At 46.6% G+C, this 27,637-nt stretch overlaps 1 protein-coding gene across 3 annotated transcripts in view; it reads left to right on the top strand.

The window, feature by feature from the left end:
* Positions 1-27,637, top strand: part of MFRP (membrane frizzled-related protein) — a 246,111-nt gene that overhangs the window by 193,874 nt on the left and 24,600 nt on the right. For all 3 annotated transcript variants that reach the window (XM_069614362.1, XM_069614361.1, XM_069614363.1), the window contains 4 exons: positions 11,921-12,069; positions 22,935-23,065; positions 24,206-24,340; positions 26,251-26,378. In XM_069614362.1, the coding sequence (XP_069470463.1) occupies positions 11,921-12,069; positions 22,935-23,065; positions 24,206-24,340; positions 26,251-26,378 (543 nt within the window). The remainder of the gene's footprint in view (positions 1-11,920; positions 12,070-22,934; positions 23,066-24,205; positions 24,341-26,250; positions 26,379-27,637) is intronic.

The following is a 27,637-nucleotide window of genomic DNA, read 5'->3' on the forward strand; positions in this document are numbered from 1 at the left end:
CAACTTTCGACGCCGCGGACAACGCAGGGAGATTGATAGCAGAAGGTACTGTTATCAAGAGACATGCGTGGTTACGGCAGTCGGGGTACAAAACAGAAACTCAGGCTTCATTAATAGACAAGCCGGTGGAACCCGATCTATTGTTTGGGAAAGCGGTCGAAGACGCACTGAAAAACGCCAAGGACGAATACGAAACACTTAAATCCCTTGGCCAACTAACCAACAAACCCCCTTACCAGAGGGGGAACAGTAATTTTCGTCACCCACGCGGCCATAATTCACAAAGAGGCAACTATGCACAGTGGAACAACAGCCAGCAGTCTACCCAAAGTTACGGCAGGGGTAACAAAAGAGGTCGTGGGAGAGGCAGAGGCAGCCCCAACAAGGGAGGTGGCACGCCTCCACCAAAGCAGTGACGCTCAGTTCAGGGTCCCTTCTCACGCAACCCCAGTAGGGGGACGCATTTCCAACTTCACCCAGGCTTGGGAAGGGATCACCTCAGACAGATGGGTGCTGTCAACAGTGTCCACAGGATATTGTATAGAATTACTGCAGCGTCCCCGGAACCATCCTCCACGACAAAAAGTACACTCCCTAGAACATCAGAAAATCCTTCTCGAGGAGATCGCCATTCTGCTAGAAAAGGACGCGATAGAACTCGTCCCAGGACACCAGGTAAACAAGGGTATCTATTCAACTTACTTCCTTGTGCCAAAGAAAGATTTGACAATGCGCCCAGTATTGGACCTACGGCCTGCCAACAAGTATGTCAAGCCCCAAAAATTCCGTATGACCACGCTACAAGAGGTAATCCCCCTCCTAAAAAAGGGGGATTACATGGCAACCTTGGATATGAAAGATGCTTATTTTCATATTTCCATGCTCCCGGGGCACAGAAAGTACCTGCGCTTCAAGGTGGACAGTCGCCACTACCAATTCAAGGTACTGCCCTTCGGGATAGCTTCAGCACCAAGGGTATTTACCAAGGTACTGGCGGTGGCAGCGGCACACCTACGCAGGGAGGCAATCCCAGTGTACCCTTATCTGGACAACTGGCTCATAACGGGGGAAACCCCAGGAATTTGCAGGACAAACATTCAAAGGACTATCGACCTCCTCCACGAATTAGGCTTCTCAATCAACGAGAAGAAGTCAAGCCTGGTGCCAAGCACCTCAAAACAGTTCCTAGGAGCAATCCTAGATACTCAGGAAGGGTTGACCTTCCCTTCGGAAAAGAGAGAATTCGGAATATACTACTGCAAATTCCACATTATCAGTCCGGTCAACAAATAACGGTACGCAAAGCAATGCGATTACTGGGCATGATGGCGTCATGCATTTACCTGGTCCCCACGCGCGACTGCGCATGCGTCCCATGCAGGAATGGTTGGCGAAACAGTGGTCTCAGGCAAGTGGTCAGTGGGACGATCTAGTGGTCGTTTTGCCAACACTTGTACAGAGCCTACACTGGTGGACAAGAGAGAATCTCGCAAGGGGAAAACCCTTTTACGATCCCGAAATACAGGCAGTGGTGACTACAGATGCATGCCTGACTGGGTGGGGAGCTCACCATCTCCACCACACAGCTCAGGGTCTCTGGTCTCACTCAGTAGCCAAGAACCACATCAACCTCCTAGAGCTTCTGGCAGTATTCCGAGCGCTTCGGGCGTTCGAGCCCCATCTACTAAATCTGTCGGTGCAGATCCGGACGGACAGCACGACAGCCATGTTCTATCTGAACAAGCAAGGAGGGACTCGTTCGCCAAATCTGTCCAAGCTTGCCCAGAAAATCTGGATATGGGCACTCAGACGGAACATCTTCCTGTCATCGCAACATGTTCCAGGGGAGCTCAATTCCCTAGCGGATGCTCTAAGCAGAGACTCCCTCCCAGAAGAACACGAATGGGTACTTCACAGAGAGATCGTAGAAGATCTCTTCTCTCGGTGGGGTTTCCCCACTATAGACTTATTCGCCACAAGCGAAAACAAACAATGCCCAGGATTTGCATCCAGGTTCCCCCAGCCAGACTCCCAAGGGAACGCCCTGTGGATGAACTGGTCAGGGATGTTTGCGTACGCTTTTCCACCAACTCCTCTCATCAGGAAGGTGGTGTACAAGAGGAACAAGGAATCGATGACGCTCATCCTAGTTGCTCCCATGTGGGCGAGACAACCATGGTTTCCACACCTACGCAGGATGGCGGTGTGCGAGCCCATCAAACTTCCAGCCTGGTACAACCTACTGTCCCAGCAACAAGGTCAAACAGTGCACCAGCAACCCAACTCAATGAACCTAGCAGCATGGCTCCTGAGGTCATAGAGTTTGGACATCTCAATTTACCACAGAGGTGTATGGACATCCTAAAAGAATCCAGGAAACCAAACACAAGGCACTGTTACTTTGACAAGTGGAAGAGATTCGTTATTTGGTGCCAGAATAAACAAATCAACCCTGTTGATTGCACTCCTTCCAACGTCGTGACATACATGCTCCACCTGCTCGATGCAGGATTGGTTTTTAACTCTCTGAAAGTACACCTGGCAGCCCTCTCGGCTTACACCACATCCCATAAGAAGGTGTCGTGGTGGAAAGTACCAGTAGTTAAAGCCTTCATGGAAGGAGTAAAGAGACTTCAACCTCCTATTTCAAACCCACCGCCAGGATGGGACCTTAATGTGGTGCTAGCTAAGCTCATGGGCCCCCCTTTCGAACCCATGCATAAAAGTAGTCTCAAACACCTGACTTATAAAACGGCCTTCTTAGTAGCCATTACCTCTATAAGAAGGGTCAGTGAAATTCAGGCTCTGTCAGTGCAGGATCCGTTCTTTACTATCCACAAAGACAAACTGGTTTTACGCACACACCCTAGGTTCTCACCTAAATTTATATCAAAGTTCCATGTAAACCAGTCCATCGAGCTTCCGGCTTTCTTCCAGAACCCGCAAAGCTCGGCTGAGGTGAAACTACACACCCTAGATGTGCGTAGGGCGGTCCTCTACTATATAAAACCAGACCGCTAAGGAAAACAGATCAACTGTTTGTCTCCGTAGCTACAGGCAGAGAGGGAGATCGCGTCTCTAAAGGCGCTATCTCGAAGTGGATTATCAACTGTATACAGCTGTGTTACTCTCTTTCTGAAAGAACTCTGCCTTTTACGCCAAGGGCCCACTCTACTAGAGGCATTGGGGCCACTCTGGCTTTCATTGCAAATGTTCCCCTCGACACCATTTGCAAAGCAGCTACTTGGAGCTCTATTCACACTTTTACTCAGCATTACTGCATTGACACTCATTCCAAGACAGATACACAAGTGGGACAAGCGGTTCTAAGACACCTGTTTGCTCATGACCCTTCTCACATCCCACCTCCTTCTTCTGGTACTGCTCGCTAATCTATGCACAGCATGTGATCTAAGCAGATTCCACAAGCCTCAGAAGGGATACATTACTCACCGTAATCATATTTCTGATGCTTGTATCTGCTTAGATTCACATGCGACCCACCCTTCCTCCCCTCCGAGAGAAGGCGCATGATTGCTTGTAGTCTTACCTTTCTGTCTATCTGCTTGGATTATCTGTACTCATGCTACTCCTCATGCTTCCTCATGTCAGAAAAAATACAATCTGAGGATCCTAGACGCGTGAGGGATCTTGGGTACAGTGGACGTCACACTAGGGATAGTATTACTGGCACGCCTGTGTCGACGCCCATTTTCGAGTTTCAAAAAACAAACTGTAATACTCCGCAGCTTCCACTAGATGTCGGCCTATGCACATCATGTGAATCTAAGCAGATACAAGCATCAGAAATACGATTATGGTGAGTAATGTATCCCATATATATATATATATATATATATATATTTTTTTTTTTTTTTGTTGACAAGCACGGCGGGCTGACTGACAGTCCAAAAATAGCAGCAGCACTCAGGCAATGAAAGATGACACCAAGGCAAATCCCAGATGGGAGAATTCGCTGCAAAACAGTGCTTTATTTTTCATATATCCATGGACAGGAGGTTAGCAGAAAATGAAAAGCAAATGACAACGCGTTTCACCCTTGCAAGCTTCGTCGGGTCTTACATAATAGAGAGAGGACTTGAGTATTTATGTGGTGAAAAGGTATGTAGTCCTGCTTTTATGGTGTGTTGGAGAAAGCTACTGCCTTTTCATACCACATAATCGCCATCTTGGAACATAGTGCAAAAAGACATCAATGTATTTGACTAACATGCATTTCATGATTGCTAAAAAGCACATTAGAATATAATACATAGAAATACTAGATTTTTTCTAATAAACATTTGTTGATTTAAAAGAAAGGTATATTGTAACGTGGCATAATATTTTTAAAGTAACATAATATTTTATTTTATTTTAAATGGAGAACAGTGGTCCATTCCGATTTAAATAGTAAGGAACATATAAGAATCATTCATAAATGCCTCTTGGTAAACGCAAAAGGCTATCCGATATGAAACCCTACGAATATTTGCTGCAATTCTTTCAACACTATAATACGTTTGTATACTACCACTATGTATTCCCAAATGTGCATATTTGTATCATAGCAACTAAGAAGAGAGAAAATAGAAAAACGTTCACCCAAGTGGATTAAGGGAGCAATTTGTTAATACATACATAATTGTATACACAATTCCAGTTTGATAAAAAATCCACCCTAATGGGGTGCAGAGCCTAGTTAATAAATTATATATAAAAAGTGACTAGTGCATGGTGCTTCTGAGCTGTTTTACTGCACTACTTGATCTCTTGGAACATTTAGTTGCATTGATGTTATACATGATGTGATGCTTTGATCTCATTAGTACCAATGTTCCAGATGGTATGACTGGGCGGTTTATGTGGGCATACGTTCGAATCTATCAATGGGCGTCAGGGCAGACTAAGGAATAATGTCATATATTGAATCTAATCTGCTCAATTTGACTGGAAAAAGTGTGATGCATAAAGTGCATAATTAGTATATAAAGTGCAAAGTGCTGGTATTCGGAAACTAGTATAGTACGTGGCATTTCCGGAGGCGCTCATTTTAAAATCCATTTGTGATTTTTGCTTGATCAATAAAGAAGTTTGTCAGATAATCTACCAAATTGCGTAATGGTATTATTCTGAATATGCACAAAGTGTGCCAAATATAGTGCAAAGTGCTAATCTTGTATTGAACAACAATTCAAATACTAGATAGTAAATGGTGGATTTCGAGCAGGAAATGACATTTGATAACTTGTCATAATGATTAATACTACTATCAGTTATCTGTAAAATACTAAAAGTGCTGTATTACAATCTGCTGAAGTGCCTACAAATATAAACCTGCTCGTCATCCCCATCATTAATTTCATTATGATGTTAAAACCCTGAGTTAATGCCTCACTAAAACCGGTTAACTCCTCTACTCTCTAAAAGCTACATGTTAAAATGCTATTCATGTAATAATGAAATAACAAACAATTATATAAAGTGCAATGTGAGAAAAAGCTAATCAGTGAAATTACAAAAAATACAGACACACAGATAATACTAATATTAAAAAGTGCAAGATAATCCTACAAGCTATATGAATGTCACAGTTATAAAATAGATGTATGTACCACATACAGGATAGCGATTGGATGTCAGGCTTTTGTAGACTCTTTTAGAAAAATGGGGGAAGAGAATCCTCATTTGAAGATGGTAAGAGTGAGTGACTTCGATTCATTATATCAGAACAACAGAACAGAAAAGCTCCTAAAGCAAAAGATAATAATAAGCTTTAGAATAATTCCACTCATTATAAGCCAAAAGACGCTCATCGAGCAGCAGATAAATACTGGTTGGTTCACAGTTAGTCTCCTATGAATACATACAGTTCTTCATCTCGATTGTGACCCATCTGGTTTTTTGTATTATAATCCACAATATAGCGTGATTCTAATTGTCTTAATCTTCTAAGTCTGTCACCTCCTCTTGGATGTAGGTCAACTGTATCCATTACAAAGTATCTGAAAGAAAAGGCATTTCCATGGTGTTTATCCTCAAAGTGTTTTGCTAATGGGTAATTCATGTCCTTATTTTTGATTGCGCGTAAATGCTGTAGGATACGCAATTTTACTTCCAGTTGTGTACTTCCAATGTACCATAAGTTGCACTGGCAAGTGATCATGTAGATAGCAAAAGGTGTAAAAAATGTGATTTCTTTTTTTATCAAAACTTCTTTAGTTGTTCTTGGATGGTTATATTTTGTTTTTTTCAATCCAAAACGACACGCCTTGCATATGGTACATGTAAAGAAACCTGGTGTTTTCAAAGGAAGCCAGTTGCCTATCGTGGTTGTTTGTACATTTTGAAACATGCTAGGTGACAATCTAGTTTGCAAAGAGGCTGGTTTCCTGTAGGTTACAGTTGCATGCGGTTTGAAGAGGTGACTAATGTCATTATCTCTTTTGAGGAGATGCCAATATTTGCTTAGAATTCTTTTGACATCTTTTGCTCCTGAGTTGTATGTAGTGATAAATCTGATCACTGGCTCATCTGTGTCTCCTGGTTTTCTTTGGCTAGTAGATGCTTTTGTTAACATTTGTTCCCTTGTTCTGCTGCAGCTGCGATCGTATGCTTTATTAATAATACTTTTGCGGTAGCCTCTCACTAAGAATCTAGCATCAATGTTTTTGGCATTTTGTTCCCAGATTGCATTTTCGCTGCAGTTCATTTTTACTCGAAGGAACTCACCATACGGGATACTATTTTTGAGTGGTGTAGGGTGTGCACTTGCTGCATGTAGTACGGCATTTGTACTTGTGCTTTTCCTATGCAGTTCTGTTGTGATCACTTCATTGACTATTTTGATCTTGATGTCCAAATAGACAATTTCCAACTCATGATGGTGCTCCGTAAATTTCAAATTTGTTCTCTCTTGATTCATTAAGTTGAAGAAAGTCATCCATTCAGCCTTTGTTCCATGCCAGATCATGAAAAGGTAGTCGATGTACCTTTGCCACATCACTACCTTATCTGTCTATAGTCTTTTTTCTTCACTAGAAAATAAGTTGGCCTCCCAGCCACCCATAAACAGATTTGCGTATGTTGGGGCTACAGCTGTGCCCATCGCAGTTCCACAGATCTGATTATAACAAATCTGATTGAACATAAAGGTGTTGTGGGTTAAAACAAAGGATAATATTTCCAAAAGCATTTGAGAATGGTCTCGAAAACTGAGTGATCTGGTTGACAAGAATCTTTTGGTTGCTGCAATTCCTTGCTGATGTGTGATGCATGTATATAAGGAAACAACATCCAGTGTCACTAGTAGATATTCCTGATGCCATGGGATATTGGAGATCTGATTAAGAAACTCTGTATTATCCTTTGTGTATGATGGAAGTGTTTCTACAAATGGAAACATATACAGATCTAGGAATTTCGAAGTGTTTTCCAGAAGTGGATCTATGGATGCCACAATGGGAAGTCCTGGTGGCTTCAACATGGTTTTGTGTAGCTTTGGAATAAAATGTATGATGGGAATAATTGGATGATCTTGAGTAAGGTACTGTATACACAGTGATCTCTGTGGCACCACGTAGATGTATGCCTATCACCACAGTCCAGTCATTCCTACACACTAACTCAAAATCATATAGGCTTTCTGGGGCCTGGGTCCAAATTACCTTAAACTATCCCTCCGTAAATACCTCCCCTCTAGAGCCCTTCGCTCCTCTACCTCCAACTCCCTCAGGGTCGTCGTTTTTCTAAGAAACGAACTGGTGGTAAATCTTTGTCTTCTGCGGGGGCCTCCCTCTGGAACTGCCTACCTGCCACGTTGAAACTTGAGGAGAAACACCTACGGTTCCGGAAGCTCCTCAAGACCTTCCTCTTCGCCTCTGCCTTTCCCCCTCTTCTCACCTGCTGATCTGCTTTCGCTCTCAGCAATGCTGCACCTGGCGACCGTCTGCCCTTCGGGCCCAGGTACCTGCTCACCCTGTCTCCCTCCTGCACTGCCCCCTGGCCACCCCTTGCACTGGGACCTGTTTCTGTACCCATACAGGCCCCCTCCACTCTTTGTCTGCACTGATCAGATACTCCCTATCTGACTAACCTAGCACCTTTGCCTCTTACAGGCTGCACTACCACTGTTTCTGATCACTGTATTTATTTATTTATTTGCTTATTATTTATCTTGTCTTCTCTTATGCTCTGCACTTTCCAATTTCTCCCCCCTCCCATGCACGTCCCCCTTTTCCCTTCCCCATGCATTTGCGCGTTCTCAATGTCACTGGGCCTAGTAAGATCGTTGTGTTTGTTCTCTCCACTGTTCCCCTCCCTTTGCCTGGTCGCGCTCTGAAACACCTGTGTATGAGTGCGATATAAATAAAATATATCATATCATATTACAAAGTGCAGATAAAAGCATGGGAAATCTTACCATCTCACACAGAGGACCTGAGAAAAATGAAGCAAAGAATGCCTGAGGTTTGGTTTTAGAAGGGGCCAAAGGAGTGGGTGCAGAGGACCACAGGGAGTGGGGGGAGATGCTGGGGACAGGGAAAGATTTGGCATATATATGTATGTTTTATGGCAAATAGAACAGCCCTTTGTAGCCACAGTCTCAAAGCTAGTGCTTAAGAATGGTACCTGATGCCCATCTCTCTTTCAAATTATTTGAATTCTGTGTGTGCGCCGTTATATGTGTCCATGCAGTGCCATGTTTATCAAAGCATTACCGCATGTTTTCATGCAATGCCACAAGTACCAGTGTCATGACGCATGTGCCCATGAAATATCTCATATGTTGATGCAGGTGCTCCTGTCCCAACGCAGTGCTGCGTGGGTCTATGCTCTGCCATTTGTCGCCATGCTGTGCCTCGTCTATGTACTTAATGCCACATTGCAGTATCGCATGGGCCCATGCAGTCAACTCTGTTTATGCGGCGCCACATGTTGATGTGCATAGACACATGTTTCTATGCTGCCAGATCTGCACGAGCTCAGTGCCTAAAATCCTTTGCCCACACAGTGCCATGTGTCTCCATGCAGTGCCGTCCGCCTTATGGTAAACCTATGTTTGTGCAGTGCCACATTTCTCCAGACAGTGTCATTTTTACCATGTGATCCCCTCACATGTAAATAAATGCAATGCCTTCAGAAGACTTTGCCTCTACCACCGGGTTTCTTTTCATAAATAGCCTTCAATTTTGTCAACTCATCACTACATAGTGTTGAGGTACTGGTATGCTTTGTATGAATTATGTTACCAGGACTTTGATCTCACCAAGAGACTAACTTGATGTGTGCTTTACATAGTCAGCCTTTCCTATTTCAGTTCAGCAATTTCTGCATGGGTCCTGGTCCACTGTACAGCCAGTAGTAGAAGTGTACCGGAAAAAAGTAGTGGAACTGGTCTCGGCAGGGGAAAGGGTAGGCGGACGCATAGTGCAACATGTGACAAGGTGTTGCAGCCGGGACATTGCAATAAAGTGACTAGTAATTTAGGCTCCTAATACAACTTTACACTTCTAGAGGGACATGAATGAACACACCTTCTTTATAGAATGGTGAATATCATCATAAAAAGTAGAAGAATGGGCTCCCGACCGTTCGTGCTAACTTCGATCACTGTGTACAGCTAATAAAATGTGCTGTCATGTCATGCTCCCTTCCCACCCCAAAGTGCTTGGTTACCCTTTATTCCCTCTCCTCGTCTTCATCAATGAATCACCCTAACACTCCTCTCTTCCCTTTTAAATCCTGTTCCGACTCGCCTTGCTTCATGATCTGAAATGGTACTGTTAAGGGCAGCACTGACTGACTGTCTCCTCTGTCTTCTCCTTGTACCCCCTGCCTCCCGGTCCTTTAGGGTCTGGAATGCAGTCTTTAGGATTAGCTGTAAAATGATCCTTAGTGAACCCGTAGGCCCTTTTAAGTGAGGTAGCACTCTATGGATGGATGGGGATGCAGATCTTACTCTTGCATCAATAATCAGACCGACTCAGGAAGTTGACAAAACTGTAGCTGTTTTATTAACAATGATCTAAATCAGGGAGTACAACGGGCATCAACGGACGCCGCACAAGCATTCTCAAAACATTTAATTAAAAAAGTTCTTATATACAAAACGTTTGTCATCCATGATGTCATTCTATGTGGCAAAATAAGAAAACCTACTTGGGGTTGTGATAGGCTTAATGGGAACATCTAGGTATACTTTCTATATAGGGAGGGGTTGTGATTGGGTCTCTGCAGTCAGGTGGACAGCTATGCCCGCCCCTAGTGCAAGTCATCTTCTGTGTCATGAAAATAAATGACGTTTCATTGACTTTCAAACTATAGGGCTCTTTGCTACGTGGCCCTCTACAATTGGTTTGCATGCTTGTACCCTTCTGGAATATTCCACTGGCTAGCAGCACGCACGCTGGTACCTTAGGTGCTGGAGGGTTGGACTTGACCATCCTTCCCCACCCAATTAGCTCAACATTCATCAACACTCCTGCTGTCTGTCATTCAATTAGTCCTTTCAACTCGGCCTTGCAAAGGATCACTGTGCCTGAGAATAAAAGGGAGTGTGAGCATGGCCTTATCTTCTGGTCTCGGTGTAGCTTGCCAAAAGTCTATTTTCATCTGACCATGTGACAGGAGACTGTGTTTTGAACTCCTTCTTCGCATTTAAAACTATTAAATGAATAAAACCTGCCACTTCTAGTGTTTTTCCATTACACCTCAACAGGAGCCCGTCTTGCTTCTCACATTCATAGCAGCTCCTAGAATACATAACCAGTTTTTTGGCTACACCAACCCTTGACACTGGGCCAGACAAGCCTTTTCGAATCTTCCTTTGCAGTCAGCTGTTTTCTTCAACTGCGCCACACTTTCAGCCCTTCTATTCTGGGATACTGGTTTGCTAAAATGCGTAGAACATCCAGATTCTATACACATATATATATATATTGGTGGCACCACCTGCAGTCTATTCACTACGTATAGCCAGCCACATGAATACTTAGTCTACTTGCATTACAGCGTCTGTACAATTATAAAATGGCTTTGCATTTTCTTTAGTGCTCTCCGTACGTGCAATCGTTATTTTGCTCATGAAATGTTGCTCGATTCTTTACTTCGCCATCAAATTCTATAAGGTCTATGTACTCTCTTCATTGGCATCTCTTCTGGGTGCATCGTTTCTGCTTCACGGCACGTCACCAGTCTCCTCTTTCACTCGTCTTTGCACTTCTTACAGAACTTCCTTCAGAAGACTGTCATTTCTCTGCAGGTACATCATATAGGGTTTTCTCAATTGATACCTTGTTTCAAGGACTCTTCACAATATAGGGACCATCACTGGTGTTGCGTATGTCGCAATTTCTGGTTTCCAACATATAGGCAAAATGGGGGTGGGACTTTCGGTAGAGGCACTTGGGTCCTCCTCTACATTACCAAACCCTAAACAACCGCAACCCAAAGCTTTGAAGTGATTGTGTAACAAATTATTGTGTTACAAAACTTCACACAGGGGGAAGAAATATGTGTCTGTGAAATGCGAGTGTTCAAAATACAGTGTTTCCTCTGTGTATGTGTGTGCAAGCAGTGGCACATTTGCCAACGCCCAGGCATAGCAGGTCAGTGCCACGAGTGTCCATACAGAGCTCCCCGTGTCCATGCAGTGCCACATTTGTCTGTGCAATGCCACGTGTGCCCATGCAGAGTTGTGTGTACCAATGAGGCGGATGTGTTGAAGGATATCCTCCTATGTCCATGAAGTGCAATTCCTCTGTGCAGGCCCCCTTGTCACCGGGGAAAGTGTGCCTGCAGTGCCACCTGTGTTCGTGCAGTGCCACCTGTGTCAGTGCAGTGCCACATTTGTTTGTTTAATGCTTTGTGTGTATGTGTGTATAGTAGTCGATCTGACTCTGACACCTGTCCTTTCCAGATCTGTCTCTGGCGCATCACAGTTCCCGAAGGTCACGTGATCGAGCTTCAATTTCACAACTTCAGCCTGGAGTCCCAGTCCAGCTGCAACTTCGACTTTGTGGAGGTGCATGACAGTGCTGGCATCGGTACCACCAGCCTCATGGGCAGGTATGCAGATGAGCTTTAAGGGCACACAGGGCCAGATATGAACTAGGGAATTACAAAGCCACGTAGAAAGTTGTGGGCAGGGGCATCACTGACCCATGACCGGGGAGAAGGACCCAGTTACCAGCCTCCTACATGGGCTCATTCTGGGATTTCACGAGCACTGTAGACTCGACCACTGGTGGTAACCGCTAGCTCCCAGGTCCATCCTCACTTTTTATTAAAACACCCTTTTTGCCTGACATTAATCTCAACCAATCATTACATCAGAAACACAGGACTTTGCAAAGTTATAAGACCACCTTTGTGCAAGCATATGCAGATTTCTGTGTGCTGCTCCCGTCTTCCCTTACAGGAATCGCTCCTTACTCTACTCACTGTCAAGTCTTTCCACGACACCAACCTTCTCGCTTCTCTCCACTCGCATCCCCAGGACCCTGCAGCTCGTGCTCTTCACCCCCGCTCTCTCCACTCGAGATATCTGCTAATGACTGCTTTACAGCTCAAGATTTCTTCAATTCGTGACGAATCAACTTGCGGGGCACCACTTGTCCAGGGAAGAATATTGGTTTCTAAACCATCAATCAATCCACACCTCTACTACACCAGAAGGGATCCGAAAAAGATTGAAATACAAGTGAATTATAAGACCTCCTTGTCCAATTTTGGTAATGTGGATGGAACGGCAGGCTTATCTCCGCAAGGTCGTGGATCGTTGGTTAGTTGCAACACAGCGAAGGTACTATTATTACCCAATAATAAAAGGGACTGTCCAGTCAAGGTTGTATAGAAATCTCTACTTAGTTATTACTACAACAGACAGTTCTAGCACACTACAACATACAACCCACTCTGTAAAGGAACACCGAGGACAGTTTCATGAAGGAAAGGGATGCACTGTAGATACTGACAGGAGGGTAGTTGGTAAAGTAATTAGTCTTACTGTTCAAAATCATTGGTTCAGCACCAAGGGGGGCAAAGGGTCGTAACTGTCTCTAGGGGCCTTCAGAGAAAGACCAGGGGGGGCAGAAACACAATGTACATGGTGCTGAAGAAGTTATTGGTGCTCGACAGTGATGAGGCGGTTCCAGGTCGCTTTGCAGCCCTTGATAGAGTTAGTGGCGAAGACAGCTGCATGTACCAAGCGGCAGATACTTCGGTAGGTGAGGCTGGACGGACATCTGCAGTCTGGACGGACATCTGCTGGATGTCTGACACGGCAGCTCGGGCCATGAATTGTTGTCTCTCTGCTCGTTGGTGGATCTGGAATGCTGGTTGAGGTGGCTTGGATGGCTCTTGTGACTGCGGCGTGACAACAGTCAGTGGTGCAGCTGGATGCCTTTCGAGAACTCAACTGTCTCGAATATGTCCTTAAAAGCTGTATGCTTAATGATGCTTGTGTGGTACTCATCCTAGCTTCTCTGCAGGGCTTGGGTCCTTTCAAGGCAGATGGCCCAATGCTCTGGAGAGTGATTGCAGGCAACTGCCTGGTCCTTAGTCCCGAGACTTTCCGGCACTTCCCACCTAGGAAGCTTGCTGGTGGGAGAACCTAGCAGGGCATGCTGCATGCTGGTGGGTACTCGTTCTGGAGCTGTTGAATGGGTCCTCTGAGTCCCGTAACTCCCTCTATTTGCTGGGAGATGTTAAGGGGAGTGATCTTGCTTCCCTCTTGGAACTCCTGGCCTTCCTTCACTGGCAGAAGATGTAAGGTAGACTGTACCTTCAGCTCGGGTCCAAATGAGTCCTCCTTCGAACTCCTGTTGAAGTCTTCAGATGATCTGCTAAGTGAGGGGCTCAGCCCTCCTTTAAAGCCAAATGGGTCCCAGTGATTGGCGGAGGCTAAGCCCACCTTAAAGAACCAATCCTCGGTCCCCACCAACAATCTTCCGTTATGTATGAGGCCACAACTAGAGTGCTCTGCAACAAGACAAACAAGGTGGTGATAACATATACCTAAGTCCCACCACCCATCTCCCTGTCTTTGTAGATCAAAGTGTCTCTCTGGTTAACTGAGCCCTCTGCGAATCTTGCTTAAAGCGCAGGGTTCCCTTGAAGTCTGTGCTAGGAGAAGACTTCCTGTCTCTCCCAAATGACATCCTTCGCACCTCTGAAAGGGGTCTGCTCTGCAGGGACGTCTGCGGTAACTGCTGGACACAGACCGGCCATTCACTCCTTTTATACAGAGAGGTGAGAACTAGTTTCAAGTTGACACATTGCATACCAAGGGGGTGTTAGTTTCGCCTTCCTGTTGTCTCCTCTGGCAACAAAGGCCTCTCCTCTAGGCTTGCTTCAATTATCTCGTTAGTATGCACTGCCACCAGCCGAAGGACAAAAGGGATGCAGATCCATAGAGCCTTTGATATTTAAATTAGGCTGCCCATGCTGGAGGAAGGTGTGCCTTCACCCTCCTTGAGATGCTTTGATGTACCCGGGCTGTCAAATGCCAGCTGAATATGATAAGACGGTGACTGTAGGATGTGTCTTCCCAAAGTACATGTGACTATGTGTTTTGTGTGGGAAGCAGATGAAATGTGTTTGCGGAATGGCCTCGCACATTTCTCGGAGGTTGGTCTCCCATCATTCATTTTCATTATTAAAAAATCAAAACAGCCAAGGCGAGCGAACACTCCCCATGTGGATGGTCAAATTCCTCACATGTCCCCTATTCTTAACATGAGAACCACCACCCTACCAAAGATCTGGTTCATCATCAAGACGAAAGTACCGGCGGAGGCCATCTGCATTTCCATGCTGGGAGCCTGGCTTGTGCTAGATGCACATATCTAATCCCTGTAAGGATATTGGCCATCGCAAAAGCTTATGTTTCTCCCCTTGCATGGCCATTAACTATCGCAGAGGCCTGTGGTCCGTTTGGATCATAAAGCGAGACCCAAAGATGTAGGGTTTCAGCTTCTTTACGGCCCACACAACCGCATACGCCTCTTTTTCTACAACAGCCCAGTTCCTTTCCTTTTTTTTGTCAACCACCTGCTAATATAGGCGACAGGTTGCTCTACCCCTTCAGAGTTCAACTGTGCTAACACTGCTCCAATCCCAAAATCACAGGCGTCCATCAGGATAATTAATTCCTGACCATAGTCTGGCACTTTCAGAACTGGGGCCCTGCACAATCCTTTCTTTAAATCCTGAAAGGAGATTTGACAGGCAAGGGTACAAGTTACCTTCTTTGGCATGTTTTTGGATGTTACATCATCCAGGGTCATGGCAATGGTGCCATACCCTCTAATGAACGACCGGTAGTACCCTGTGAGACCTAGAAAGGCTCCCACCTGCATCTGTGTGGTGGGGATGTCCCACTCCTTCACAGCCTGTATCTTCGTTTCCAGAGGTTGTTTCTTACCTCCACCAACCAGGTGGCCTAGATAAGTCATGGTACCCTGCGCTATCTGGCACTTCGTGGCCATGATAGTCAGTCCTGCATTCTGCAGCGCCTGAAGCACTTGTTTCAGGTGGGATACATGATACTCCCAAGTGTGGCTGAACACCGCAATGTCATCTAAATAGGCGACGCTGACGTATTCCAGTCCAGACAAAACCTGGCTAACCATTCTCGGAAAAGTGGCAAGGGCATTCTTCAATCCAAAGGGCATCACAGTGAACTGATAATGTCCCTCCGGGGTTGAGAATGCCAACCTCTCTCTCATTCCATCTGTCAAGCCAAGCTGCCATTACCCCGCTGTGATGTCAAAAGTACTGATGTACTTGGCAGTGCCAAGCTTGTCAATAAGCTCATCTGCCCGAGGAATGGGGTGCACATCTGTCCTCATGACAGAATTGAGCCCCCTGTAGTCCACACAAAAGCGAACTTAAATCTTCCCACTACTGGTGTTGTTAGGGACCAGTACCACTGGGCTAGCCCAGGGACTGTGGGGTGGCTCTATCACTCCAAGGGACAACACCTTGGAAACGTCCTCCTTGATGGTGTCCCTGACCTTATTGGACATCCGGTGAATCCTACTCTTCACCGGCTTACTGTCTCCAGTGTCCATATCATGGGTTCACCAATCTGTGCGACCTGGAGTCCGAGAAAATAGACTGGCAAACTGTCCCAGTAAACAGTGACAATCTGTCAGTTGTTGTTCTGACAGGTCTGTTGCAAGGTTGACACCTTCAACTGACCCATCTGTGGCTTCAGTGTGCAGGAGGTCTGGGAGAGGATCGGTCTCCTTCTCAGTCTCTCTGTCAGTCATTAACGTCATGGCCAAGTCATCCGGGCTATAATGCAGTTTAGCCGGTTGACGTGAAAGAACCTGCACATCTGTTTAGGTCCTTTCACGTCAATGAGATAGTTCACCTCACTGACCTTTTCCAGCACAAAGTAAGGCCCAGTCCACATGTCCTGAAGGGCACTGAATTTGACGGGCTCCATAACCTACACCCACTGGCCTGCAGAATAGACTGTCACTGTGGCCTTCTGGTCGTGCCAGTGCTTCATCAGCTCCTGACAGGCCTTTAGATTCTCTGTTGACTGTTTCATGTACTTTGCCATTCTAGACCACCACATCTCGTGACAGGGATGAGGGTTTGCTTTCCCATCCCACCTTCACTAGACTGAGGGGACCTCATTCAGGGTGTCGAAACAGAAGCTCAAAAGGGCTAAACCCTACTCTGTTCTGTGGCACCTCCCTGTAGGCGAACAGATGGCATGGCGAGATAATATCCCATTTTCTCCTTAGGTGCTCTTCCAAGCCACCTATCATGCCTTTCAGGGTCTTGTTGAACCACTCAACAAGCCATTGGTTTGTGGATGGAAGGAGGTAGAGAACAGGTAGGTGACTCCACACTCTTCCCACATAGCCTTCATATATACTGATATGAAGTTTGATCCCCCGTCAGAAATGACTTCCTTGGGGAATCCAATATGGCAGACTATCCCAATCAGAGCCTTCGCAACCATGGGTGATTTGATGCTCCTCAGAGGGACAGCCTCAGGGTATCTTGTGGCGTGGTCAACCACCACCAAAATATATCTGCTCCGTGAGCTGGTTTGTGGATCCAAAGGACCCACAATATCCATGCCTATTCTCTCGAAAGGCCACCCAACCATAGGTAGCAGAATTACGGGGCCTTTTGTGGCACCACCTGACTTGCCAGAAGCTTGACAAGTCGGGCAGGACCGAACAAATTCCTTAACTTTAACTCCAAATTGCAGCCAATGCAGACAACCGGTCCAATGTCTTAGTCACTCCCAAGTGACCCACTAAAGGAATTTGGTGAACCAAATCCAAAAGGAACTTTCTGTGGCATTGGGGAACCAAAAACCTTCTGGTGTCCTCGTCTTCAGAATCCATTGGCTCACTGTACAGGAGTCCATCGTCCCAGTACACCTTGAATAATCCAGGGGCCTCGCCCTTAGCCTGTTCCTCCGCCTGCTTACTCACACCAGCCAGAGTGGGACACTCTTTCTGGGCTGTGTAGAAGTCAGTTTGATCTGGGCCCCCATCTGATGCAAACTCATCCAGCTTAGGCAGTCCCTTCAGATCTGCGCCCACCTGGTCCTCCACCTCAGGTTCCTGTGCTGCATCAGGCAACTCTGAAGTCACAGGGTCCCCTGCTACCAAACCAAAGTCAGGTCTTCCATGGCTTCTAGCCCCTCTCTGGCAGGAGTAGGTGACTCAGTAGTCGGTGGAACTGAACTAGGTGCTAGAGGCCACACCTGGCCTTCCAACAAGCCCTTTTGAATCACTCCAGGCCCTAAGGCTTTCAGATTGCTCGATCTGGCGTTCTCTTTGGCCCTCGATCGTATTGCCACTGCGACTATTTCGGGATCAAAAAGATCATTACTCAACAAACATGGGACAGGGATGTAGTCTTTCAACGCTACACGTTGCTGGGTCATTGCACCTCACCAGCTGAACTCTACTATCACCAAGGGGCACTTACTCTTACCATCAAATCCACTTACGCACAAATCAGGCCCATCAATATACTGGCCTGGCTGTACCCACTTCCGGGTGACAGGTGACGCTAACCGCTGTGTCTCGGACCGCAGGAGTTTTGTGTCCATTGATTTACACGTGCTCTAGATAGAGTTGAGTATTATTGAGAACTGGGGTCTCTTCTGGAGACCCGGTACCTTTCCCACACAGTGTAACCAATCCACATTCAGCCACTCCCTGGCCTAGTGGGAAAGGCCCACACTAGTGAGAGGCCCACACTAATGAAGGCCTCCTCCATGAGTCTAACATTCACTATGGCTTGCTTGGTTAAGCCCTTGCAAGCAGGATCGCCTTTCCTATGGCCAAGCTCCTCACACACGGAACAACCTTTGGGTGGTGAGAACGCAGGTGTCCCAGTGTTAGGGGTACGTGAGCTCTTCTTTTCGTTGTGCAGAGCTGAACTAGAGTTTGGGGGTTTTGCTTAAGTCTTTTGGGGACCTGACTTTTAAGAGGATTGGGTTGGATCTTTGCCCCTCCCATCCTTGTTTACTTTTTTGTCTGCCGATTTCTCTTCTGGCTTGGGTGTGCTTGCGTGAGCCTTTTTCTGGACTTGAGTACTCACAAACCTGTCAGAAGCCTTTGCAAACTCCCGAAGGTCCGTGATAGTCTTGTCCACAAGATGCTGGTGTAGGTCAACCTCAAACATTGTACATCCCTTTAAATGTGTCAACATTGTTACCAGTCACCCACTGGCTCAGATATTTCAACGACAAGTGTGTGAATGCTTCAAATGTCTACCCAGTTTTCTTTCCAAGCTCTCTGAAGCTCTTGATGTACTGTTCTGGGCTTTTACAGAACTTCATGAGGAGAACTGCCTTCATGCTCTCATAAGCAGGCCTTTCCTCAGAAGTTAACTGTAGAATTGCATCAGTCCCTGGTGTCGGTAAGCGACTCATCAGGGATGCACCCCATAGTACCTCATACACCTCCTGCATCTGGAATTCCAGCTTGAGCATTTCAAACGAATCAAAAATATCCTTCACCACTTCGTAAGCCTGTACTAAATCTTTGGAGATGTGCCGTTGGGGCTTATCCCAGGCACTCTGGTTTGATCCACTGTGGCTGTTCTCGCTAGAGGTGGACCTGTTGGCCTCTTTCTTCTCTTCAAGTGCCAGCTTGCACAGCTCTATGGTGACAATGTCCCACTGTTTCTGTTCCTCTAGCGCTAGTCTCCTCTCCTCGAGCAGGAACTTTCTAGCGGCTGCCTCATTAACAGTCGGAACAATAACTCTGCCACTTAGAGACAGTGGTGAGGCCTGGAACCTGCAGGATGCCGCACTAGCCTCTGCCCTCACTGACACTCTCGAGTGTTGAGAAACCACACTTGCCCCCTGGCGGGATGATTGGTGAGAAACACTGCTCATGCAGTCGTCCTCATCATTTACTTCCTCTGGAAGGTCTTGTCCGTTCAGATACACAGGTCCTAGCCCGACCCCTGGGGTCTTCTCTCCAAACGCCCTCGATTCTTCCCATGCTTGGAGGCTGGTCAGAAATTCAGGTTTATTAACCTTAGTACTCTGGGGAAGTCCCCTCTCTTGACATAAGACATGCAGGACATCCTTGGCCATGTCTTTTATAAACTCCATGTCAAGCTCCATGACTATTACTAAAACCTGGCAGTGACTAAACGTTGCCTGCAACAATACTTTTACCGTTGGGCGACTAAACTCTGCGCAAGGCGCCAACTGATCTGACCGTTTGCCACCAATGTTCCGAATCAACTTCTGGGGCGCCAGTCATCCAGAGGTGAATATCGGTTTCTAAACCATCAATCAAACTCACACCTCTAGTACACCAAACAGGTTGGAATACAAGTGAATTATAAGACCTGCTGTTGAATTTTGGTAACTTGGATGGAACAGCAGGCTTATCGCTGCAGGATCGTGGATCGTTGGTTAGTTGCAACACAGCAAAAATACAATTATTACCCAATGATAAAAGGGACTGTCCAGTCAAGGTTGTATACAAATCTCTACTTTATTATTACTACAACAGACAGTTCTATCACACTACAAACTACAGCCCACCCTGCAAAGGAACACAGAGGACAGACTGTTTCACGAAGGGCAGGGATGCACTCTGGATAGGGACAGGAGGGTAGTTGGTAAAGTAATCAGTCTTACTGTTCAAGATTATTGATTTTAGCACCAAGGTGTCAAAGAGTCGTAACTGTCTCTTTGGGCCTTCAGAGAAGGTCCAGGGGGCAGAAACATAATGTACCGGGTGCTGAAGTGGTTCTTGGTGCTTGAAAGCATTGAGGTGGTTCCAGGGCGCTTCGCAGCCCTTAAGACAGAGTTAGTGGTAGGAGACAGCTGTGGGTAACAGGCGGCAGGTAGTTTGGCAAACGAGGCTGGACGGAAGTCTGCAGGCTGTCCGGCGAGGCACCTCGGGGCCAAGAATCATGGTCTCTGTGCTGGTTGGCAGATCAGGAATGCTGGTCGATGTGACTCTGCCGGCTCTTGTGACTGCGGCATGAAAACAGTCCGTGGTACAGCTGGATGCGGTTCGAGGACTACACTGTCTCAAAAATGTCCTTCAAAGATGGACGCTGGATTATGCTTTTATGCTACTCCTCCTAGCTTCTTTGCAGGGCTTGTGTCCTTTCAAGGTGGATGGCCCAAGGCTCAGGAGAGTGACTGCAGGCAACAACCTTGTCCTTAGTCCAGAGACTCTCTGGCACTTCCCACCTAGGAAGCTTGCTGGCAGATCCTAGGAGGGCATGCTGTGTGCTGGCTGGGTACCGGTTCTGGAGCTGCTGGATGGGTCCGTTCAGTCCGTTATCTCCCTCTGTTCCCTGGGAGATGTTTAGGGGAGGGATCTTGCTTCCCTCTTGGAACTCCAGGCCTTCCTTCACTGGCGGAAGATGTAGGGTAGACTGTACCTTCAGCTCGGGTCCAAATGCGTCCTTCTTCCTACTCCTTTTGAAGTCTTCAGATGATCTGCTAAGTGAGGGTTTCAGCCCTCTTTTAAAGCCAAATGGCCCCCAAAGATTGGTGCACGCTTAGCCCACCTTAATGAACAAATCCTGGGTCCCCACCAACAATCTTCTGTTATGCATGAGGCCAGTACAAGAGTGCTCTGCAACAGGACAGACAAGGGGGTGACAACACATACCTAAGTCCCACCCATCCCCCTCTATGTTGTAGATCAAAGTTTCTCTCTGTTTAACTGAGCCCTCTGTGACTCTTGATTAAAGTGCAGGGTTCCCTTGAAGTTTGCGCTGTGAGCTAACTTACTGTCTCTCCCAAATCACATACTTTGCCCTCTGTTCTGCAGGCACACCTTCGGTAACTGCTGGACCCAGACCGGCCATTCACTACCTTTCATACAGAGAGGTGGGGACTAGCTTCAAGTTGACACATTGCATGCCAAAGGGGTGTTAGTCCAGCATTCCTGTTGTCTCCTCCGGCAACCAAGCCTCTCCTCTAGGCTTGCTTCAATTATCTCATTAGCATGCACTGCCACCAGCCGGAGAACAAAAGGAATGCAGATCCATGGAGCCTTTGATATTTAAATTAGGCTGCCCATACTGGAGGAAGGTGTGCTTCGCCCTCCTTGAGATGCTTTGATGTACCCAGGGCTGTCACATTCCAGCTGAATATGACAGGGGAAGACGGCACCTGTAGGTTGTGTCTTCCCGGAGTACATGTGACTATGCGTTTTGTGCGAGAAGCAGATGAAATGTGTGCGGAATGGCCTTGCACATTTCTCAGAGGGTGGTCTCCCATCATTCATTTTCATTATTAAAAATCAGAAAAGCCCAAGCGAGCGCACTCTCCCCGTACGGATGGTCGAATCCCTCACAACACCTCTATGGCCTTCCTTTCTCTCTGCTTCCATCCTCCCATGCACCCTTGCCTCCACTCCTTCCCCCTTCTCAGTTTCCCTGATGCAAGAGCTGCTGAACTCGCCTCCCTTGTCCTGTCTGTCAACCATTCCTGTGTTTTCACACCCCTTACCATGAAGGAATGATCCCACCCCCCTTGCCTGCCCTCACCGTTCCACGCTCTTGTATCTATAGCTTAACTGTCATCAAGGTGGCCTCTGTCTCCCCACCATGAATAAAGCAAAAGGTGCTCCCATCAACACTGCTGTCTACTGTAGCACATCAAAGCTAATGCACTAATGAGTGAGGCTCTAGAATATCTTACTGAACACTACAGACCCAGGATTGGCGATGACTTCTGCAGCTTATTTGTTATGATGGTCCATGGCCATCAAGAGGTAGAAGTTCCCACGATGACCATTCTTTCTTATCTGATAAGGCCCTTAGAGACGGCAGCATGTGGGAAGGAGGGTTCTACGTTCATTCATCCAAATTTTTCTCCGCTGAGCTTTTTGCCAAAATTTTTGGTCTGAAAAAAACCTCACTGAATGTTTTATTTACGGGGGATTCCCCCAAACCCTTTCCCCTTTCATGTATTCCCTTAACCTCTCACCCCCTCCCCTTATATGCCCTTAACCACCCCTCACCCTCCATATTTTTTTATGAGTTTTTTTCCAGCCAAAGTTTTTGGGCAAATAAATCAGCGGGAAAACAAAATTGACGATGACTGAAAGTTGTACCTGGAAGAGGGTGTTCTCCAAGTATAAGTTACTAGGAGACAGAAGCTCCTCCTCAATGAAAGACATCTTCCGTTGTTTAACTCTCTTAGCCGAGCCTTGATCCTTTTTTTCTCCTCTTTGATTCTCAACCTCATCTCCTGTCCTCGCTCTTCTTTCTCTACTCTTGTTCTTCCCGAATCTCTCCAAATCTTTTCCATTTCTTTTTCACTCTCCTTTACCAGCCCAGTACGCATTTCCTCTCTCTCTCTCAATCTCTGATTTTCTAAAGTATTTGAGTCTCTGCTTTGCACGGATCTAAGCTAGGATCTTTTCACATAAACAAGCTTTCTTTCTCCATCACAGGTTCTGTGGGACCCAGACACCCCCATCTCTGATTTCCTCGCAGCAATTCATGACCATACTGTTTGTGGCAGACGAAGACGTAGCGGACGAGGGGTTCACGGCCACCTACCATGCGCGCAACTTGACCGACTGTGGGTACTCGAACCACCGCACCAATATCTTAAAAGCAGAACTGTGAACATTTATAACGGCAAAGGCCTAATCTCAAAGGATAGGATTGCTCTCTTTTACATTTCATGTGTAAAAAAACATGTTTTAAAACATAAGGGTTTACATAATTATAATGAAACTCTGTAGTTGGATTTTCAAACAGCTAGGGGCTCAGATGCTAAAGACAGGCATACAGGTGTTATGCCACTCTTAACACCTTAGTTCCCGCTCTGGTGCATGGTTGAGTTTTTTGAAGGCCGGACAGAGGTGGCGGAAGGGAACAGGCGTTACATGTTCACCTCCCCTTTGAGATCTACCTTCAAAATACAATTCTTACGCCAGCACGGAATGTTCACAGTGACGTAAAACCAATGGACTTCTATAGAATCCCTCTTCTATTTAGACCAGCAAAAAGAAGGCAGATTCCGCAGAAATGCATTCTACAGCTACCCGATATGTGGAAATGGCAGATGGCCTTCACGTGTGTTGCATGGCGGACCGCAAAAGAGATGTGTAAAGACACATCCACCCCCATTTTACACCTCCTTTTTGCACTCTGCAGTGCAAATGATGAAAACTACCCAGAAGGAGTTGCTTGACCCTAAGCTGTCCCCTTTTCATTCTATATTTGGAGTCATTTCTGGGTATTCCGGGAGTGTTCCCGGGGAGAGTTCCTGGTAAGGTGCACTCTTCTGTTTTAGCGGGTGTGCCGGAGGCTCCGGAGAGGTATTGCACCTTCCTTGCATGACTCACTTTGGGTCTTGATGCACTCCTTCAAGAGCTATCCTGTTGTGCCATTGGGAGATTCGAGGGAGAGTCGCTAACACGCCAGGCCTTGCTTGCAGACGTTGTCCAGTGCTGGAGACCATGCACCCAGGAGCAAGTGCCACCCCTAGCCATTCTCTGGGGAAGTTGTCCACTTCATCCCAGTAGGCATAAGGCATCTCATTCCTTCTCCCCTAAGCACAAGCACTGTCTACCCCTCTTGATTTCCTTGAGTCCTTGCTCTCTGGAGCTTTGCAGTCCCAAACCACTATCTGGTCTCCTAAGCTCATGCCCTGTGCTGCCCTCGTAGTTTCATGCGCTGCTCTCACTGTGACCTGTTTTCTGCCTTTCCTCAGTCACGTGTGACCCCTCTGAGTTTTCCTGTGGGAACCGGAAATGCCTGTCCATGCAGTGGGTGTGTGACGGGTGGAAAGACTGTCCAGATGGTAGTGATGAACTCAACTGTGGCAACACCTCATTGCCAATGTTTGGTATGTAGTGCGCGCACTCTTTTAATCTCATTCCTCCAGATCACCCACCCCCTGCTCTACACCTCTCTCTACTCTCAATCATTCCCTAGAACGCTCTTCGTTTGACGTCATTTCACTCCCTTTCATCCCCTCCATCAAGGTCCCAATCCTTCTCAGTTTCGATCCTCGTGCCTCCTCCCTCAACTTAGCCTCTGAAACTCCTTGTCTGCCCCCTTTACCAGGATGTACCCCTCCCCATCTCAACCCCTCGCGTCTACTCTGCTGTGGTTACAATCTCTCACAATCTGACCTGCAGCTCTCTCCCTGCCTTTTCTCTCACTTTCCCTTGTAATACACTCTACCTGTCCCCTCTGAGTGGATGTCCCCTCTCCATCTCAACTCCTCTGCCATGGCCTGTATCTCCCTCCATCCTCATGAGCTCTTAACCTGTTCTCTTTAAGTAGTTGTCCTTCTCCACTATGGTCACTCTGTATCTTAATCTGACCTGCTCTCTGTCAGTCTCTTTTCTCAGTGTACCTCCTAGTACACTTTACCTGCCCCCTCTTAGTGGCTGTGCTCTCCCCATCTCCGCAATGGTCCAAATCTCCCGCCATCCGCCTTCGATCTGTCTGCCTTTCTCGATATTCCTCTCCTCTCCTTTATTGTCACGGCCTCTCCCACACCTCCTGCTCTCTGTCCCTTCCTTGCTGTATCTTCTGAAGTCCCTTTCCCCGCCTTCTGAGTGGATATATCTCTCTCTCTTTCTCGGCCACTCCACCATGGATCATAACTCTCGCCTGTATCCCCCTATTTCCCTGCAGCCGTTGACCGGACCTGGTTGAGGGAGATGTCACCACACTTTCTGTGGCATTTATAGGGGGCTGTAGGGTTAGGGAGTAGAGAAAATGGCCATTTGAGGGTTGCATGGTAGAGAAGGGCAGTAGACCAGAGTGTCAGGGGCTTGCCTGCATACAAAAATTGCTCAAAAAAGAAATAAAAATGTCCCATGCAGGGGAAACGTTATGGCTACTCTCTCTCCTCCTCCTGCCAGAACTGCCATTCTTTTGGTAGATGTCTCTTTTGTGCCCTTCGCTACAGTCACATTCTCCTGCACACTCATCCCTCCCACTCAGTCCACCTTCCGGTTCTTCTGGCCTGGCCCCCTCTGTCTCATCCTCTGTGCCATGGTACTTACAGGGTTCTAAATTGAGGGGGGTTGGGTGCTTATTAGCTCCTGCTTGTAGTTTAGAAGAGCCTGGCTAGCTTAAAACCAACAGTAACCAGGAGCTACTTTTGGCGCCCCGGGCCAACCAATGCCGAACAAACACACCTATGCGAATTCTACTCTGTGCGTTTGGGACAATCTATAAATGAACATTAGGACACATCTATATGACATTTAAAGCATAATGGGTCATAAATAATGTATACAATTATATGTTTGCATTCTATGTGGAAGTTACATTTGCATAATGCTATGTACTCGCTCCTCGTTCCCCAGTGGTAGCTCCTGGTGACTGGTTACTGCTGGATACCCAGGAGCTGCTTGTAGCTCCTGCTTATCCAATCTCAATTTTGAGCTCTGTACTTGCCTCTCTTGATTAGCCTAACCTGCCTGTGTGAGTCAATTCACTGTAATATGTTCTTCACAGGCCTTCTCTGTGGAAGGCTTTGCTTCCAATAGCCCAAGTTTCTTTTTGTGTATCCTTGTGATTTATTCTCTGCCCCCTTGTTTCATACTGTGCTTGTATGATTTGCTGCCCCTGGCCATCTCGAGTGGACAAATACTTCAACTCTCCTGTATGATCCGTGTAAAATATCCCATGACGGCATATTGTGGGCTCTTAGTGTGTGAAATATTCCAGAATGAATTCTCTTTCTGCCTTGGACTCGCGGTTTCTGACATGGACCGTCCTGTCCCCTCCTTGCAGAGGTGTCCTGTGAACCGATTCAAGTACAGATGTGCCTGGGTCTCAGTTACAATTCCACCTCCTACCCGAGCATATGGCTGAGCATCCCCGACCAGCAGGGGGCGGCAAAGCTGCTGAAGGATTACAAGGTACGTGATGGTGTCTTACCTCCTTAGATCTCACCCTGCCCTACCTACTGCTAATTCATAAAACCCCATGCAGATCTCACTCTGCCCTATCCTACTGCTAATTCATAAAACCCCATGCAGATCTCACTCTGCCCTATCCTACTGCTAATTCATAAAACCCCATGCAGATCTCACTCTGCCCTATCCTACTGCTAATTCATAAAACCCCATGCAGATCTCACTCTGCCCTATCCTACTGCTAATTCATAAAACCCCATGCAGATCTCACTCTGACCTATCCTACTCCTAATTCATAAAACCCCATGCAGATCTCACTCTGCCCTATCCTACTCATACCGTCCCTTCTGTCAACCTCACATGCAACCTCCACACATCTCGCATTGCCCCAAACCACTGTAATCTCACTCTGTCCTACAAACTCACATTTCATCTAGCTTACCCCCTTGAAATCTCACCCTCAGCATGTCCTTGTCTGATGTCCTCAGAAGGGGTTGCTAGTGTCACTTTAGTGGGAGTAGCTAGCATGCAGGTTTGTGATGTTGGGATGCGAAAGTGTGGTTTTGTTGAATGGCGGAGTTGGAAAATGACTGGAGGTGAAGTGCTCTGTGGCTGAGGTCTGCTTCAAAACAAAGCCAATCTTTTATTTTGAGTACGTTAGCTTGGAATAGTCTTCAAACGATAAAGAGGATGTGTCAATCCAGACTTCCCAATATCGTAAGGTTAGAATTAACCTACACCTAATAGTATGGCCAATACCCATGAAGATTTGTCTGAGTCTTCCACTACAATCGGGTTCAGCAACATGTGTGTCTCCAAATGCTTTGTACAACGACTGATTCCTCACCGTCGGCTCTGCTGTCTACGGCCAATTGGATTTGTCATTTAAAACATCTGGAAAGCCAAAGGTTGCAGACCTCTGCCCTACGAGCACCTACGGAACCTGGTCTGGATACTTTCAAGTGGTGACCTTAACCTAATGCTCACTGTCTCCAAATTGGACCCACAGAGCCCTGAGCCTACCAAAGTGGAATTCCTTGTGAAGGATTGGTGTGCAGAAAAGCTAACATTATTTGCCTCCTCTTTGCATAGGGACATATGGATCAGCAAAGAAGTTGTAATTGTGTCTCTTGGACACTCCCTGAGAGTCTTAGAAACTGACATGTAATCTGGGGATAATCTGGTGCCATTGCGCCTGACCATGCTTGCCTGCGATGGTTATTGGGAAATTCCTGGGGATTGCTTAAAATGGGACAACTGTG

Source organism: Ambystoma mexicanum, chromosome 9 (genome assembly GCF_040938575.1).
Source record: "Ambystoma mexicanum isolate Mex_15411 chromosome 9, UKY_AmexF1_1, whole genome shotgun sequence".
Taxonomy (NCBI): domain Eukaryota; kingdom Metazoa; phylum Chordata; class Amphibia; order Caudata; family Ambystomatidae; genus Ambystoma; species Ambystoma mexicanum.